Raw genomic sequence first — 18,390 nt, 5'->3', positions numbered from 1 at the left:
GCCGGCGCCCCCCCGGGGGCCTATATAAAGGAGGGCAGGGGGGAGGGCAGCCGCACCCTTGTGCTTGGCGCCTCCCTCCCCCTGCTACACCTCGTCCTCCTCCCGTAGACGCTTGGCGAAGCCCTGCTGGAGTTCTGCTGCATCCACCACCACGCCGTCGTGCTGCTGGATCATCATCAACCACTCCTTCCCCCTTGCTGGATCAAGAAGGAGGAGATGTCTCCCGTCCCGTACGTGTGTTGAACGCGGAGGTGCTGTCCGTTCAGCACTTGGACATCGGTGATCTGAATCACGTCGAGTACGACTCCATCATCACCATCCCCTTGCAAGCTTCCACACGCGATCTACAAGTGGTATGTAGATGCAAACTCGCTCCCTTGACTCGTTGCTTAGATGAACTCATAGATGGATCTTGGTGAAACCGTAGGAAAAATTTTAATTTTCTGCAACGTTCCCCAACACTATAACCATATACGAAAAAAAAAACATCGATAACTACACGTGCATACCTCTGAAAAATGTCGCAAGGGAAAAAAACAGATTTCTCATCGCGAGAGTGAGAGAAAGCGAGCGAGATAGAGGGGGGGGGGAGAGGGGGAGAGGGAGGAGAGAGGGAGAGAGACGCCTTAGGATTAACCATATTCAACACACGTTTTTTGTTGTTTTGTGTGAACACCGAGGCCATCGCCGGCGAGGGTGAGAAGGAGGATAAGCGGCAACACAAATATGATGCCTCGCAAAAATAAACGAGATGGACCTATTGTGGTCTTGAGTGATGGTTGTTGAGTTAAGAGTGTGTGTTATGTTTTCTCTCCCGTTGCAACGCACGGGCTCTTTTGCTAGTTATTAGGAATCATGAAGTTACAAATCAAATTGCAACACTTGTAATTGTAATCCGACATGCAAATTTATTTTTGCAGAAAACATTTGCTCTAGTGCGTGTACCTCACCAATAAAAAAAATGAATGACACGCTGAGGGAGGTCTCTTCCTCGCTCGATCCCGACCGATCCCGCACAGTGTGGGCCACGCCTGTCCATGACGCAAGGGCCGACGTCACTCCTCCCGGTCTGGGCGCGGACGACTGCACGAAGGCCCAGTAGTCGACGCCAGTCGCTCCACGCCACCACCGCAGAGGCCATGGATGGAGAAGGCGCGCACCACAGGCCCTCCCCCTCCTCCTCATCCGGCCGCCCCTTCCTCTCCGGCCTCTGCGCCGCCGCGCTCCGCCGCAAGCCCATCTCCGCGCGCGCCTCTGCCGCCGCCTCCGGCGAGGGTCTCGTGCGGCAGCTCGGCGTCCTCGAGCTCGTGCTCCTCGGGATCGGCGCGTCCATCGGCGCCGGCATCTTCGTCATCACCGGAACCGTCGCCCGCGACGCTGGCCCAGGTTAATTATTAGCCCCTTACGCCTCTGTTCCTCTTTCGATTTCGAATCAACACTGCACACCACTACTCGGTCAACAGACTGCAGTTTGCAATTGTGGCAGCAGCTTGTTGGTTTGGCTCAAATGTGGCCACAATTGGAGCCAATTGGTAGCCATTTATTTAGACTTGCCAACCATTGGCATGTCAAATATTGGCATCAAATTAATTAGCCTCATAATTCATTACAGTAGTGAGCTCAAATATTCTGATCCACGCTGTCAAATAATAAATCTGAATACCTAGTTTTTCTATCATCGAATAGGTTGATGTTGCTCAGTAGCGTTTGGTTGTTATCGTCACTTACTTTGATATCATCAGCTGCCACTCCAAAGTTTGTTTCCTTGTTTATTTCTGCTTAAATAACATGTTTGCTTCAAACAGGTGTTACAATCAGTTTTGCTCTCGCTGGAGCTGCGTTTGTGCTCAATGCATTGTGCTATGCTGAACTGGCATCTCGTTTTCCTGCCGTGGTCGGCGGAGCATACTTGTACACATATGCAGCGTTTAATGAACTCACGGCCTTCTTGGTTTTCACCCAGTTGATGCTTGATTACCATATTGGGGCAGCAAGCATTGCTCGTAGCTTAGCAAGCTATTTTATCCAATTCTTGGAGCTGATTCCGTCTGTGAAAGGCAATGTTCCAAGTTGGATTGGGCATGGAGAAGAGTTTTTTGGTGGTGTTATTTCAGTTAACATATTGGCTCCAATCCTTCTTGTCATCCTGACTGTGATCCTATGCCGCGGTGTCAAAGAATCATCTGCAGTGAATACCTTTATGACTACATTGAAGGTAAGACTGCTTCTAAACTAAGATATGTTTGTTTCTTCAATCACAAGTAACATTTGAAAGTTAAATTGGCTAGGTCAAATATCGTTGTAGAACACTTTGTGATGTTCTGTGATATTGTGATTTGTGCTTGCACAAAGCGATATTTTCCATGATTTATAACTTGCAACACAATACGAGTTTGGTGAGCAACTTTTCATGATTTGCTCAAATGATTATTAACTATGTCTGTGGTTTTGTCTGCCGTGTTGGATTTGATGTGGAATGCAGATAATCATCGTCATAGTCGTTGTATTTGCTGGTGTGTTTGAGGTGGATGTATCAAACTGGTCACCATTTATGCCGAATGGTTTCAAAGCTGTTGTAACCGGATCTACAGTAGTCTTCTTTGCATATGTTGGATTCGATGCAGTTGCTAATTCTGCCGAGGAAGCTAAAAACCCACAGGTAACTTTACTATTATTTCCATACTATCACCTTAAGTACTCCCTCTGTTCACTTTTATAAGGCCTTGAAGACATTTCAGACAGGGTGCAAAGTAGCTCATTTTCAGTTGTCTGAAACGACTTATAAAAGTGAACGGAGGGAGTATTTTTTTTGTCATCATAATTCATTTGCCTTTTAGAACCTGGAAATGTTCTCCCATTTTCATTAAATGTTCTCCCTTTGTCATCATAGTTCATTGGCTTCTTACGATTTAGAAACATTCTCCAATTTTCAATTAATATCTTCCCTTTTGTCATCATAATATGTTCTAACTTTTCTTTTCACTATCATGCAAACCAACATGTCCAGCGGGACTTGCCTATTGGCATCCTAGGAAGCCTTCTGGCATGTGTCATCCTATATGTTGCTGTATGCTTGGTGATTACTGGAATGTTGCCATATACATTACTGGGTGAAGATGCTCCCTTGGCTGAGGCTTTTTCTGCAAAGGGGCTGAAATTTGTAACTGTTTTGATCAGCATTGGAGCTGTTGCTGGTCTTACTACAACGCTTCTTGTTGGTCTGTATGTTCAGGTAACCTGACGACATTATTATCTATCACTGACGGACTAATAATTTCTTCTGAATCATATTATTCAACTTTACCAACATCACCTCCTTTTGATCCATAACAGTCACGTTTGTATCTTGGACTTGGAAGGGATGGCCTACTACCTTCAATATTTTCTAAAGTTCATCCAACACTGCATACTCCTCTGCACTCTCAGATCTGGGTTGGTTGTGTTGCAGCAGTCTTAGCTGGCCTCTTTAATGTGCATGCACTCTCTCATATTCTCTCAGTTGGCACACTGGTATTGAAGCTTCAGAATACTATTTGCAATTGTAACACAAGATTTGGCTGTTCATAAGTGACATTTAACTGCTTTTTATTGGGACCAGACAGGCTACTCGGTTGTATCAGCTTGTGTGATCACACTTCGATGGAGCGACAAAGCAACTAATTCTCGCTCCCTTGGAAAAATTTCAATCTGGCAGGAGGGTGTTTTCTGTCTTGTCATAGTGGCTCTCTGTGGTTTCATAGCAGGAATATCCTACCGGTTTAGCTATTCTATTGCCTTCATCATCATAGCTTTTCTGATAGCTACCGCTGGCAGTTTTTCTCTGCTGTTTCGACAGGTAAGTGCATTTTCTTTCAATTTGTAGTACGTACCAAATAAGAGATCATTATATCATCACTAAAAATCTCAGATGCACCAAATTGTCAATGGTTTCACAATCATTTGCATCTTCGTTAGCTATTACATGAATCAGAGTCTGATGCTTTGTGGTTTGCGGGCTCGTGGCCATGTAATGTCACGCACTCCATCCGATCCATATTAATATGGATCGGAGGGAGTAGCAAAATTTGACATGCATGGATGTCAGATCCCGCTATTAATCGGGTGGTTCTTCTAACATTGTATGACATCCATTTCCAGGTGTATGTTCCTGTGGACCCGCCTCGCTTTTCTTGTCCTGGAGTTCCTATGGTTCCGATTGTCTCTGTTTTCTTCAATATGTTTTTGTTTGCTCAGGTAAGCAGGATTTTACTTGTAGCTGTATTTACCAGAATTTATAGTTGATGATTTCATTACACTGTAGTAGTTTGCCCTGTTTACTGACTGCCATCATAGGACTAATGGTTTGGTAATGGCACTTTGTTTGCAGCTACATGAAGAAGCTTGGTACAGATTTGTCATCCTTAGTTTCATCGCGGTGGGGGTATATGCTGGATATGGTCAGTACAACGCTGTTCCGTCTACTTCGGACCACTCGTCTGTTGCATACCATGGAGTGCCTTCGGAAGCCCCATGATCTATTGCAATCCTCCAAGTTTATCTGAAAATCCATGTACCATTGGATCGTCAGGGGAGGCCATGGCCGTAACCCTTTACCTGTATTGCTCGAAGCCGTATGTGTAGCACGGTCTCCATAGTTCCATATGTACATTTGTATGATATTTTGGAGGTCAGCCACCATATCATTTAACAATGAAATGACAGCGAAAGTTTTGTTGAGCAGGACACACACACACACACACACACACACACACACACACACACACACACACACACACACACACCAAAGATTCACTTGGAAAGGCTTTGAAAGTCACGATTGAAAGCTTTATGTACTTGTAGTATTACAGTTCATAACTTCATGTATGTACTTCATTCATCTGAGAAATTTTTAGTTTATAAGTGTTGTTGCTTTTTTTTGTTGCAATGATTTTGGAGCCGGTCGCATGACGTCTCTTTGACAGGAACATGATTTTGAGTTTCTTACATCTGATGTTGGGCTGGGCTCTGCTCGCTGTGAAAGAACAGGCAGGGCGACTCAACGCCTGCCACGGCTCAGCCTCCTCATATATTTATATCAACAGAAGAGATTGTTTATACGAATACAATAAGACAAATAATATGGAACTATTGATTCGGTGGTAGCTTGGTGTGCACTCCAAGTTGATCGGTAGCCGACGGGCGGTAGGACCTGAAGCGCCGGCAGTCTGAATTGGGAATAGAATGGACCTGAAGACGATCGAATTCTTGAAAAAGAGCTGTGGATGAGCCTTTCGTAAAATATATCTGCAAACTGTGAAAATGATGGGACGTGTAATACTGGAACATCATCAAGTGTCACTTTCTCCCGAACTAAGTGAATATGATGCTTGATATGCTTAGTCCGGCGATGCTGAACTGGATTGGCTGATAAGTAGGCAGCACTCGAAATCGGCTTGTCGAAGCTCCTGTAATACTTGACGAACCCAACATGATTCTGGAACAGCCGCAGTAATCGCCCTGTACTCTGCCTCCGCACTAGAGTGGGAACCGTTGTCTATCGGTGGGAGGACCAGGAGACAATGTTATCAACGAGATACATGCTAAACCCTAAGGTGGAGCGTATGGTGTCTGGGCACCCATCCCAATCGGTATCCCAAAAGGCAGTGAGAGAATAAGAAGTGTGGTGTAGTAATAGACCATGATGGAGAGTTCCATTTAGATAATGAAGGATGTGTTTGATGATGAGAGAAAATTGGGATTCACGAGGATCATGCATGTGGAGACAGACTTGTTGTACGACATAAGCAATGTCATGGTGAGTGAGAGTCGCATATTCAAGAGCACCCGCTAGGCTATGATAAAGTGAAGGATCAACAACCTAATCGAAGAAGATAGTTTAGCTTTGGTGTCAGTGAGTGTAGAAATGTTGTCCTAAAAAAAGAGTGTAGAAACGGGATGCCAGTCGCACATGCCGGAAGATATCATGAATATATTGGCGTTGTGAAAGATGAAGGCCACCAGATGTACGAGTGACCAAAGTGATGTAGGGGGCTATGGTCCTTTATGGAAAATTCACTGGCCATGACACGAGTGATGGTAGCAATATTAGACGAAGAGGAAGCAGTGATACTGATGTCATCGACATAAAGTAGAAGATAAGCCATGGAGGCACCTTGTTGAAAAATGAATGGAGAGGCATCAGATTTTGATTCAACAAATCCGATGGAGTGAGCAAAGGTGGCAAAGCGTTGAAACAAAGTGGTGTTGTGATCTTCTTGGCGGTTGTGTTCGAAGAGATAGGCCAGGCTCAAAGGAGAGAGCACCCCAATGGATAGGAGAAGGCAACGTTCCACTTCTCATTCTACGAGCGTGGTTCCTTTTGAGTGTGTCTACATCAAAACCATGTGTGTGTTGACTATGAGTCGGGCGATTGGTGTATTGAAGAAAAGTTCTCGGCAAGCGGGGGCATCAACATAGGGTGACTTCATTTTTGGTGGTGTTCTTTCGGGCACCGGGCCTTGATTTTCGGGGGGAAGCCCCTAGGAATGGCCTTATTCGTTGCACCTGGCAATGGTGGATCTCTATCCGTTTCCTCATTGAAGTCCTTGTTTGGAGATTAATCGGACTTTCTCTGTCGGGTGGTTGGTGCGACATATGCCAAAGGATGGCTCATCATAGTGGGAGCTAGTAGAACATCGCCGGTGCCTGGAAGCGGGATAAGGCGTAAACATGCACGCCGACACATCTTACCCAGGTTCGGGGCTCTCCTAGGAGATAACACCCTTAGTCCCGCTCTGTGGGGTTTCCGCATGATCACTAGATCAACAAGTGGCTACAATGCTGCTCCTTGAGCTGTTTGGCTAGAGGAGGAAGAAGGGCAAGGCTAACTCTACTCCTCTCTCTACGTGTGCGCGTAATCTCTAAGAGGCTAAACCCTTTGCATGGGTGCCCTGGGGGGGTTTATATAGGCCTACCCCCCAGGGGTACAATGGTAATCCGGCTGGATGTAGGCCCGGGCCGTCAGTGTCTGTGGTCGCCGCTTCTTCGCCGGCTGCTGGGGCCTGCCACCTGGTGGGCCCCGTCGGCACTACAAGAAATATGTCAACTTATGACCACCACTATTGGTCACTGAAAGGTCACAAATTTCCATTTATGACCTTTTTGTGACCAAAAACAGAAGGTCAAAAGCTGGCCGTCGTAAACTGACTATAGCGACCTTTCTTCTGGAATGGTCAAAGACGTTTACGATCAAAATATTCCTACTGTGGCGTTTTGGTCACTAGCAACCTTCCCTAGGCCACATAGGCATCCAACGTGGCAATCTGATGTGGCACAAGATTCAGCCCGGTCCGATTCGGCATTTTACATGGGCCGAGCCCATTAATTTAGCCTATTTGTGTTTTTTTTTTCATCAAATTTTGATTGGGTTCATGGGCCAAGCCCATTATTGTAGCCTTTTTTATTGTTGGGCTGTGGCCTTCTTACCATCAATTGATTTTCTATGTTTCAATCATTTATTTTAGAGCTGGTCCCGCTAGTCAGATGGTGGTCCCACATGTCAAAAATTTCAGAATTTCTCAGATTATATTCATAAGTGGGACATAAATTGGTCCCGCTGGTCATGTTTCCATTTCACATATTTTTAACATACACAAACACTATTTCAAATAGGACAGGACAAATATAATTCATCAAATAACACTACATTAGTCTTTTCCAATCTGTTACAATATTACAATTTACAGTCAAACAGATCAAAAACTCTTTGCTAAATAGGGCTTCACAGCTTGCTTGGCTTCACGGCTTCACACTCCAGAAAGAATAGGCAGGGAGCTCCTGTAAGAGAGTGAACATAAAGCAGCATTAGATTGTACTGCTGGTGAGACCAGAACCAAACAACTTGAATGGCAACACTAATGTAAGCAGTAGAGCAGATCTAAGATGTGATAAATGTTTAGCAAAATTGTTCATGGGAGTAACCTTAGTCGTTCAAAATCAGAGTTGAAAATGCAAGGAAATTAAGTTACATAAGACAATTAGGTATTCTATGTACGCAGCATTGTCAACAACAAATACAATTCTCAATAGCGACAAAATTCGTTTTCTTTACATCCTTAATCCAACCAAACCATAAGCTTTCGGGTTATTAAATACTTCGAGTTTCCTTGATGGTAATAGCTAGTAAATGGCATGGTGAGGTAACAACCATGATCATGATCAAAAGAAGTGATCATTGGTAGTTAAGACAACACATTCGGAAATGATCATGGTAGAAGTCAGAGAAAACAAGTGAAAAAAGATTGCAAAACAGAAGGCAAAGGAAAATTTTGGATAGAGAAATCAAACAGAAAACTAGTACAAAACATGGTCCTGTCATATTGCTGCAATTTTTCAAGAACACCAGACTTAGAAATTGCATCAAGCAATTCATAAGAAAACAAGAACGTGAGCGCATTTCACAAGACAACGGTTAATTGAAGGTAAGAAATCATCAGACTTCAAACTACGAATCACAAGAAGGTAACTCCTGTCATGTTGTTGCAGTTTCTCATCATCACTTGAACCACAAATGAAATCAGGCAACACTTTAGATTGGAACTACAAATGGTAAGTATCTTTGTTGTGGAGATAGTTCAATTTATAAACTCGTTCAAGAAAAATTATATTTGTTGTGAAGATAGTAGGACTTCCTTCAGTATGTGGACATCATAGAAAGCCACAAACATATCAGGGTGTTGAGGTATCATCAGAGACTTAAATACTAAGAATCAGAGCAGCATAGCTCCATCATATTGTTGATGGTTTATTCCTCATCACTTGACCCTCAAACATATAAGCATGCATGGACAACAAGAAAAAAGGCTATAACAATTTATAGTTTGGCAACTATCGGTATGAAATGCAAACATTATTGCTCAGAATATGAAATATCTTCTCATCAATGCCAAATGGCATCTCTAAAGTCTGACATACGTTGTAGATTTCATGATTCATCACAGCATTTTGCAAACCAAGCAAGTAGGCATATAGCAGGAACAGAGGGAATATCTGCTACTATCCCAACATGTACGTATATGCATGTGTGCTTGCTTGACCGGCGCATGCATCACTGTAGCAGCCAAGCAAGTAGGCATCGTTGATGTCTACTCACAACTTTCCTTGCACCAGAGAAAGAGTCAAAACAAAGAATATTATACCATAATATGACACCAGACCACATATTAGTAACTTTAAATCGGAAAGTATATCCACATCACCATAAAATAGTCCCAGACCATCACAAAGAAGCCAAATGCTATTAACTGATGATTAGTAGACATAGACATGATTCAGCCACATAATGGCTACCACAAGCAAACGTGACAACTGTGTAAGCAAGCTGCTAGTGTACAAAAGGTGATTGAAATCCTGTTGTTTAGTACATATACATGGTAGGCTACTGCTGCCAGTGTTCTAAACCAACAGAGCATAATATAGGAGCAGAAAATAGGGCACTAGGGCTAGAAGATGGAGCCGACTCACCGGAGAGCTTGTGGTCGCCGCCGTACACAGCCGGCATCATGCTGGTCGCCTCCGGCTCCTGCCCCCCGCTACCGTTCTTCTTCAGATTCTTGTACACGTCCTCTGCACATGGGTTAAGCAGAAACCAATCAGTGGCAGACACGAGTGAAGCTACCAAGACAATATAAAATTTATATAATCAGTTCCACTGCTCGATTTTTGCAATAGTTTAGAAAAGAACAATGGGTTTTCAGTAAAGAGGAATATGTTTAAATTTAGGGGCACTTCTATTTTTCTTGTCATAAGAAGTGGCTAGAGCCTTTTCTTTTTGGTGAAGGTGCCGATGGTATGCACGCTTGTATTTACAAGAACAACAGTTGGGCGTTTTGTATGAGCAAGGAAAGCATAGGTGATTTTTTTTAAGATCCACAAACCCAGGCACAACAAGTTTGTTTTTATGTGCTGTAAAAATAAGGAAAAGGAGCTAATATAGAAACTGAAAGTTCCCACAATTTATCTTTTTTTGTATAGCCACACAATCAAACATGCTGTTTCGCAGAACATTACAAGTGCACCTATTAATCCACAATCAACATTTGATTTCACAAGAGATCTACAAGTACATCTGAGACAAAGGTATTTTCTGGTCAGGAACTCAAGTCTGGAAGTTTGGAATAAGTAGCCGATAATAATTTCATGCAGCAGGCACCAAACAATGAATCAACACTTAGACAGACTACTTTCAAAATGGAATAATGCCCAACTGTTCCAGCAATGAATCAACACTTAAGACTACTTTCAAAATGGATCAATGCCCAACTGTTACAGCAATGAATCATCAGCACGCAAGGCCTTGACTGCTAATAGCTAACATGACTGATAAGACTAATTCAGCTATCCTAAACACAACAATTCCCTTACCAGATCGGTCTGTTTAAAAACCGCGATATCGCTTCCGTATGCAGCAAAGGTGTATTCCTTGAAGGACGCGAGAGCGCGGATCTTCTTGGGCAGTTGAGGTCCTTAAATCGCAAAGAAAATTCACGCACCATGAGCGGGAGAGCTAAAAAAACACTGAACATAAGAAACCGAGGTACTGAATAGCAGGCTCACCGGCAAGGACCAAACTGAGCTTGGCACACTACACAACAAGAACAGAAAACAACATGATTAGTTATATCGCAAAATGGAAGTCGGCTGCATCAGAGTTATATGTAAAGCCCTGATCCGAAGTAGGTACTGCTTCCATGCCCTGCGGGAGGGAGAGAGGGAGATAATAAGTTACCTGATCCGAAGCTCCTGGTGCTCCTCGGTGCCATCGTTGTCGAGGACGAGCGGATCCGGAGGCGTTGCTGTCGAAGAGGAGGGGGTCCGGTGGCGGCCTTGTCGGAGAGGCGAGGATCCACCGGCGGAGAGGAGCTGATCCGGCGGCGGCCTTGTAGGAGGATCTCACGCGCACCGCCACCACCACCAACGAAGAGGTCCACACCACCACCGAAACCCTAGCGGGAGGAAGTGATGCGGGCGACCACATGAGGCGGGGTAAAGCAAATCGACGTGGTGGTGAAGAGGGAGTGCAGCGAGAGGAAGCTGTGGGTAGGCTTGGCGACGCCGGAGGATGCCGGAATCAAGCGGGATCCGTAGGTGGTTGTGGCAGACAGGAGTGGTGCATGGGAGAGGGAGAGACGAGTGAAAGAGGGGTTGCCTGAGGTGGGAGGAGAGAGAGATGGATGGGTGGTGGCTCTGCCTAAGGTGGGAGGAGAGGGAGAGGCCACCGGCCGGCGAGGTTTGGATCGGTGGCGGCAGCGATGTGGGAGATGAGGGAGGGATGGGATTGGGGAGAGGAGGGGGATGAGGCGGAGGACTGGTTCGGGAGGGGGCGGCGGCGGCGAGGAGATGGGGGATCAGAGCTAGGGTTTGGGCTGCGGGTGGGGTATCTCCTTTTTAGTTCTTTTCTTTTTTCTGTAGATAGATGGATGGATGGATGGATGTGGGATGGAGAGATGGATGGATGGATGGATGGGCTCCATGTCATCGATCCGTGGGAAGAGTTTTGATTGGTTTGGAAAAACCATTGATTTAAGTAGTTTCCAAGTACTAAAAATTCAGTGATTTTGTGAAGTAGCTATCAAAATATATTGCAAAAGGGCATCACACAAATTTTCACTAGAGTTAGACCACATTTCATGGATAAGGACTAATTTGTATGCATTTATGATCTTTGTAGCTATTTTTAATCATTTTCCGAGTGGCAAAAATAGGTTTTTTTAAAGAACCTACCAAATATTTGTTGCAAAATTGGACTCCATCAATTTTCTAAAATACTAGTCCATATTTAATATACAATTGACAAAATGGTTGGGTGTAAAAAGTTTTGATCCACCTCTCGTGAAAAAGACAAATTTCCGCCGATTCAGCTGGAAGCGGGTCAAATTTGAACTGCAGCTGCCTCATAGTTTGCTATTTATTTTTTACAAAAATCATTTCTAGGTACATAAGTATCTATTTAATCAGAGAAACACCAAAAGTTTTTCAAGATTCAACCACTAGCTAGGAATGGTCAAGCCCGCCGTTTTGACCGCATTTTGAAACGGGCATAAAAAATTCAAAAACAAATCAAAAAATTGGGAAACCTTCACATTGTGTCATTATATGTGGCCAAGTTCCCAAGAAAAATAACAAACTTGTAATACGGCAATTATTTTAAAAAAGTGTTCTCAGAAATGAGCTATCATCTCTGAAGATTCATGGCTTTCAAGCCAAATGATCAATCTTATGGCCACATTCGTGGCATAGTTTGTTCAAATGATCTCATATTGTGTACAAGGGTGCATATTGGAATAGCAAACAATGTTGCCTAAAGAAGTTTTCATTTTCTTTGGACGAAAAAACCATTTTCATTTTCCGAGTGCCCGAAAGGAGGTTTTTTTGTGAAGGAACTACCAAATAATTGTTGCAAAATTGGACCAAATCAATTTTCTAAAATACTAGGACATATTTAATGCACAATTGACAAAATGGTTGGGTGTAAAAAGTTTTGATCTACCTCTCGTGAAAAAGACAATTTCCGCCGATTCAGTTGGAAGCGGGTCAAATTTGAACTGCAGCTGCCTCATAGTTTGCTATTTATTTTTTACAAAAATCATTTATAGTTACATAAGTACCTATTTAATCAGAGAAACACCAAATTTTTTCCAAGATTCAACCACTAGCTAGGAACGGTCTAGCCGGCCGTTTTGACCGCATTTTGAAACGGGCATAAAAAATTCAAAAAAATCAAAAAATTGGGAAACCTTCACATTGTGTCATTATATGTGGCCAAGTTCCCAAGAAAAATAACAAACTTGTAATACGACAATTATTTTAAAAAAGTGTTCTCAGAAATGAGCTATCATCTCTGAAGATTCATGGCTTTCAAGCCAAATGATCAATCTTATGGCCACATTCATGGCATAGTTTGTTCAAATGATCTCATATTGTGTACAAGGGTGCATATTGGAATGGCAAACAATGTTGCCTAAGGAAGTTTTCATTTTCTTTGGACGAAAAAACCATTTTTCATTTTCCGAGTGCCCGAAAGGAGGTTTTTTTTGTGAAGGAACTACCAAATAATTGTTGCAAAATTGGACCAAATCAATTTTCTAAAATACTAGGACATATTTAATGCACAATTGACAAAATGGTTGGGTGTAAAAAGTTTTGATCCACCTCTCGTGAAAAAGACAAATTTCCGCCAATTCAGTTGGAAGCGGGTCAAATTTGAACTGCAGCTGCCTCATAGTTTGCTATTTATTTTTTACAAAAATCATTTCTAGTTACATAAGTACCTATTTAATCAGAGAAACACCAAATTTTTTCCAAGATTCAACCACTAGCTAGGAACGGTCAAGCCCGCCGTTTTGACCGCATTTTGAAACGGGCATAAAAAATTCAAAAAAATCAAAAAATTGGGAAACCTTCACATTGTGTCATTATATGTGGCCAAGTTCCCAATAAAAATAACAAACTTGTAATACGGCAATTATTTTAAAAAAGTGTCCTCAGAAATGAGCTATCATCTCTGAAGATTCATGGCTTTCAAGCCAAATGATCAATCTTATGGCCACATTCGTGGCATAGTTTGTTCAAATGATCTCATATTGTGCACAAGGGTGCATATTGGAATGGCAAACAATGTTGCCTAAGGAAGTTTTCATTTTCTTTGGACGAAAAAACCATTTTTCATTTTCCGAGTGCCCGAAAGGAGGTTTTTTTGTGAAGGAACTACCAAATAATTGTTGCAAAATTGGACCAAATTAATTTTCTAAAATACTAGGACATATTTAATGCACAATTGACAAAATGGTTGGGTGTAAAAAGTTTTGATCCACCTCTCATGAAAAAGACAAATTTCCACCGATTCAGTTGGAAGCGGGTCAAATTTGAACTGCAGCTGCCTCATAGTTTGCTATTGATTTTTTCCAAAAATCATTTCTAGTTACATAAGTACCTATTTAATCATAAATACATGGTTTGGTGGCGATACGTCGAGGTTTGGGCGGTGGCCGAGGGCCCCATCTCTAGAGCGCGTAAACTCGCATGCCCGCCGCGTGGTCACCGCGTGACCGTGGCGTTGCATGTGTTCTGGGTAGCCTAGACATGTCTAGTGGGTTGGGCACTCCCCAGGTAGGTGCTAGGAAGAAAATTACAACATAAGATTCTCACGAGGAGACCGATCGGTGCTCAAACATGAATTAGCAGCCAAGTGTTTGATTAGCGGTACAGGAAATGTACATGGCTAATGGGCGTGAGTTTTGGCTGAGGATGATCAGTTACTAAGAAGACCGTCTTCACAAATTTTCAGCTCAAAAGGAGGAGCCTAGGTGGTACTTGCTTTGCAAACCACCACACTGGACATAAATACGAATGTTGAAGCTCGGCTCAAAATAATGAATGGATTGAGCTGGCATTTGGTGGAGGATCGTTCTTTGGTCATAGGAAAGCACTATAGAAAATGGATACTATTTGGACATGCCAAAGTGGTACTTCCTTCACAAACTGTTACTCTGAACAGAATAGGAAAATGAATATTTTTGAATTATTTTTGAACTAGGCAAGGAAGATTTTTACATATTTGATGAAGATATGACCCAAAGAATTTATGAGATTTTTTTGGGAATTTTGGGAATGATAGAAATATAGGTTGCTTCACAACTTAGGGCAAAAACTGCCACATGGACATGACACATAGGCAAAACTGATGAGATGGCGCCTAGTCATCACAACCCACCACAATCTACAAGGTTGTGACCATCTATATTGGTCATTAACAACTAGAAATAAGGCAGCAGACTAGCACTGTTTGCTTTGTGACCATTTCGTGTAAGGAAATTACGACCTTTCAGACCAAAATGGTCGCAATTGTTTAGGGTTTGAAGCCCCCTGAACAGCTTTTGACCAATTGGTCTAAAATGGTCATAAATTTATGACCAATTCTTCGAGGGTCACTGATAGAAGGTCATAAGTTGACATATTTCTTGTAGTGCGGCTGCCGGGCTCTCGGCCGATAGGTAGGGCCCATCACCTGTGTGTCCTGTCGACTGCCGGTCACTGTAGCCCTGCCTCTGGTGACGAAAGCTTGGTTGGGGAGAGCGTGGTACAGTACCGCTGCCTGGTGGGCGCTCACTGTAGCCACACCCCATCTTATCAGGTTAATGGCGCACAAACTTCAAGGAATGAAAGGTCCGGCTGCCCAGAGCCGGCCTTCCCCTATGCCGACTGGTCAGGGCTTGCCGCCCTCTGACATCTCACAGACAATTAGGGCCCGCCGCCAGCGGACCGTGCCGACAGCCCGTCGTGGGAGCATGGCCGCTCTGCCATGGATGATGTCATGGGTAGCGTGGCAACAGTGCTGCGCCGGGCCAGGGATGGCTGCCCTGTACGTTGCACTGTGGCCACGCCAGTTCCGGGATTCGGGGTGGCATGTTGTACTGTAGCCATGCATCGTCCTGTCGCTGTTATGTGGGTGCAAACTTCGAGGGCGCATGGATGGGCCGCCTGCTAGGAGTCGACCACCTTGATGGCTGCCTGCTAGGAGTCGGCCCGCACCGGGGCCGCTCTTTGGGCCTTGCTGCCTTCCTGCAGCCGGCCTCTTGGACCAGCCGGTCATAAGAAGGCGGTCATTTGTCTTTGATGCTTGAGGGGCGCAGCCGGCCCTGATGTCTTGAAATATCATGTGGGGCAGATAAGGCTACCCATGGTCATTTACTCCGACAGTAGTCCCCGAAGCTGGTGGGGTATTGCGGCTGAAAGGGCGAGAGGCCTGAGCAGCTTCCTATTCTGAAGAGCCGACAGCTAGGAGTCGGCCGCGACCAAGCGTGTCGTCTGGTGATTTCGAAATTCCAAGCGGGAGCTAGGTGGCGCGCTCGCCGGGCGCCGAGTCGGCCGCCCGCTGACCACGCGCCACGCGGTGCTAGCCGGCTGGACCAGCCTGCTAGCCCACGCGCGCGATGGGACGTCGCCGCAGGCTGGGGCCGACCACTACCGCGCCTCGGCACGCGCGCGGATCCGCTGTGGCCGAGGCGGACGGTTGGCATTCCAGGGCGTAATAAACGCACACCGTTATGGTACGGTGAACGCGGGGTCATGGGGTTGTGGGCGCAGTTAATCCCACGATCCCCGCGCCCCGTCCCCTCAGCTCTGCCGCCCAGGGCTATAAGTAGGGGGGAGGGGAGCGGTAGATGCACGCGCGCCATCCTCTCCCTTCGCCATCTTCTTCTTCCTCTCTCTGCTGCCGCCGCAGTTCGTCGCTGCCGATTCCAGCCACCCCGCATCGTCGTTGCTCCGCCACGGGTTCGCGTACTCGTCGCCGCACCGTGGCTCCGTCGAGCTCTAAGTGCTCATGGCGCGCGAGCGGGCAAGCTCCGGGGCCTGGGATGGCTCATCCACGAGGACCACCTCGCCTTCCTTCGCCAGATGCGGCGGCTGCCCGGCGAGGGCTTTATAGTGGTACGCCTGCCGCCCAAGACGGAGATCTCGCCGGCACCGGCGGAAGGCAAACGCGTCATCTTCCGGTCGCATTGCCTTCGCAGCTTCGGCCTGCCGACGAGCGGCTTCTTCCGCTCCTTCCTCCAATTCTACCGACTGCAGCCGCACCACCTCACGCCGAACACGGTGGTGCTGCGGTCGGCCTTCGTGACTCTCTGCAAAGGCTATATCAGCATCCTCCCCACCCTCGAGCTCTGGGGGGAGTTTTTCTACACCAAGCTTGGCACCTACGCCAAGGGGAAGGCAGCTCAGTGCGGCGCCTTCGTCGCGGTGCGGCGTCCAGGCACCGACAACTGCTTCCCGGCCATCAGCTTGACACAGTTGGTCAAGCTATGGCAAAAATCTTATTTTTATGACAAGAACATCTACCCTGCGGCGGACTTCGTCAGCCTGCCAGCTTATGTAGCCGGCCCGCCGGTTGAACTCTGCACCAACTGGGCGTTCCGCCCGAAGACTCTGTCGGCCAACTCCTCCACCGCCATCGCCCAGCTCAAGGTGATGACGGAGGTAGAAAACCTCAAGGGGTCAGATCTGCTGACCGCCTTCGTGGTGCGCCGGGTGCTCCCCCTTCAAGGTCGGCCTCATATGATCAGGCAGATGAGCTGGCACCGCAACCTGTGCCAGATGTGCACCAGGGAGATGCCGCGCACGGAGGTGGCTCATCTGGTGAACTACATCTCGAACTGAAAGCTCCCAAAGTGTCACGCCCAATATGCGACCCTATCCAAAAGGAACTCGAAGGTCCCACCAAGGATAGCCCCGCATATTGGAACGCTTTGCAAGGTGGATATCATTACATCAACATTACATAATAGATGGGGATACATACAAGAGGCATACAATGCCACACGAATACAACATCACAATACATCAGAGCAACATCCGACTACGGATGAATCATAAACAGAAACTCAAACAATATCCACCCTGCTATCCCAGGCTGCCGACCTAGAACCTATCCCCTGATCGAAGAAGCAGAAGAAGAACTCAACGCAAGCAAGCATCGCTCTCGCGTCATGATCATCGGATAAACCTGTACCTGCAACTATTGTTGTAGTAATCTGTGAGCCACGAGGACTCAGCAATCCCATTACCATGGGTATCAAGACTAGCAAAGCTTAATAGGAAAGGAAGGGGTAAAGTGGTGAGGCTGCAGCAGCGACTAAGCAAGTATGGTGGCTAACATACGCAAATAAGAGCGAGAAGAGAACAAGTGGAACGGTCTTCAACTAGCAGTGACCACGAGGTGATCCTAAACTCCTACTTACGTCAAACAAAACCCAGAAACCGTGTTCACTTCCTGGACTCCGCCGAGAAGAGACCATCACGGCTACACACGCAGTTGATGCGTTTTAATTCGGATCTGGTGTCAAGTTGTCTACAACCGGACATTAACAAATTCCCATCTGCCTATAACCGCAGGCACGGCTTTCGAAAGATTATACCCTGCAGGGGTGTCCCAACTTAGCCCATGATAAGCTCTCGCGATCAACGAAGGAATAGACCTTCTCCCAGGAAGACCCGATCAGACTCGGAATCCCGGTTTACAAGACATTTCGACAATGGTAAAACAAGACCAGCAAGACCGCCCGATGCACCGACAATCCCGATAGGAGCTGCACATATCTCGTTCTCAGGGCAACACCGGATAAGTGAAGCGTACAGGAACCGACGTAACCCAAGTTGCCAAGGGATGGCCCCGCACGGTGCTCTAGTTCGGACAAACACTTAGACAAGCACTGGCCCGGGGGGGCTATAATAAAGATGACCCTTGAGAGAGCGACTCCCAAGGGAAAAGTAGGTGGTGGTGAGGCAAATGGTAAAAGTCAATGTTGGGCCTTGCTGGAGGAGTTTTATTCAAAGCGAACTGTCAAGGGGGTCCCA

The 18,390-nt window shown here is 45.7% G+C and overlaps 1 protein-coding gene and 3 non-coding genes across 4 annotated transcripts; 1 reads left to right on the top strand and 3 right to left on the bottom strand.

The window, feature by feature from the left end:
• Positions 1-1,008: 1,008 nt before the first annotated feature.
• On the top strand, positions 1,009-4,716 carry LOC119322680 (cationic amino acid transporter 9, chloroplastic-like). Its single transcript, XM_037596166.1, has 8 exons — positions 1,009-1,386; positions 1,806-2,215; positions 2,483-2,659; positions 3,008-3,232; positions 3,334-3,510; positions 3,599-3,835; positions 4,138-4,233; positions 4,367-4,716. Exons 1-8 carry the CDS (start codon positions 1,038-1,040, stop codon positions 4,511-4,513), a joined length of 1,818 nt encoding a protein of 605 aa, XP_037452063.1. The 5' UTR covers positions 1,009-1,037; the 3' UTR covers positions 4,514-4,716.
• Positions 4,717-8,465: 3,749 nt separating this feature from the next.
• Positions 8,466-8,544, bottom strand: LOC119327011. The gene has a single exon (XR_005158344.1). It is a non-coding gene; the product is annotated as a small nucleolar RNA Z199 (small nucleolar RNA).
• A 174-nt stretch (positions 8,545-8,718) lies between these two features.
• Positions 8,719-8,803, bottom strand: LOC119327008. Its single transcript, XR_005158341.1, has one exon. It is a non-coding gene; the product is annotated as a small nucleolar RNA Z199 (small nucleolar RNA).
• An 84-nt stretch (positions 8,804-8,887) lies between these two features.
• Positions 8,888-8,984, bottom strand: LOC119327035. Its single transcript, XR_005158363.1, has one exon. It is a non-coding gene; the product is annotated as a small nucleolar RNA R64/Z200 family (small nucleolar RNA).
• Positions 8,985-18,390: the final 9,406 nt, after the last annotated feature.

Source organism: Triticum dicoccoides, chromosome 6B (genome assembly GCF_002162155.2).
Source record: "Triticum dicoccoides isolate Atlit2015 ecotype Zavitan chromosome 6B, WEW_v2.0, whole genome shotgun sequence".
Lineage (NCBI taxonomy): Eukaryota > Viridiplantae > Streptophyta > Magnoliopsida > Poales > Poaceae > Triticum > Triticum dicoccoides.
The sequence above is the reverse complement of the archived record's forward strand: the minus strand, read 5'-3'. Positions and strand labels throughout refer to the sequence as shown.

What these genes read in the sequence shown, in the direction of transcription:
- LOC119322680 (XM_037596166.1), top strand. Translation starts at nt 1,038, where the DNA reads ATGACGCAAGGGCCGACGTCACTCCTCCCGGTCTGGGCGCGGACGACT. An exon ending in TTGTTGGTCTGTATGTTCAG is followed by an intron (nt 3,233 to 3,333) that starts GTAACCTGACGA and finishes GATCCATAACAG; the next exon opens with TCACGTTTGTATCTTGGACT. An exon ending in TTCTCTCAGTTGGCACACTG is followed by an intron (nt 3,511 to 3,598) that starts GTATTGAAGCTT and finishes TATTGGGACCAG; the next exon opens with ACAGGCTACTCGGTTGTATC.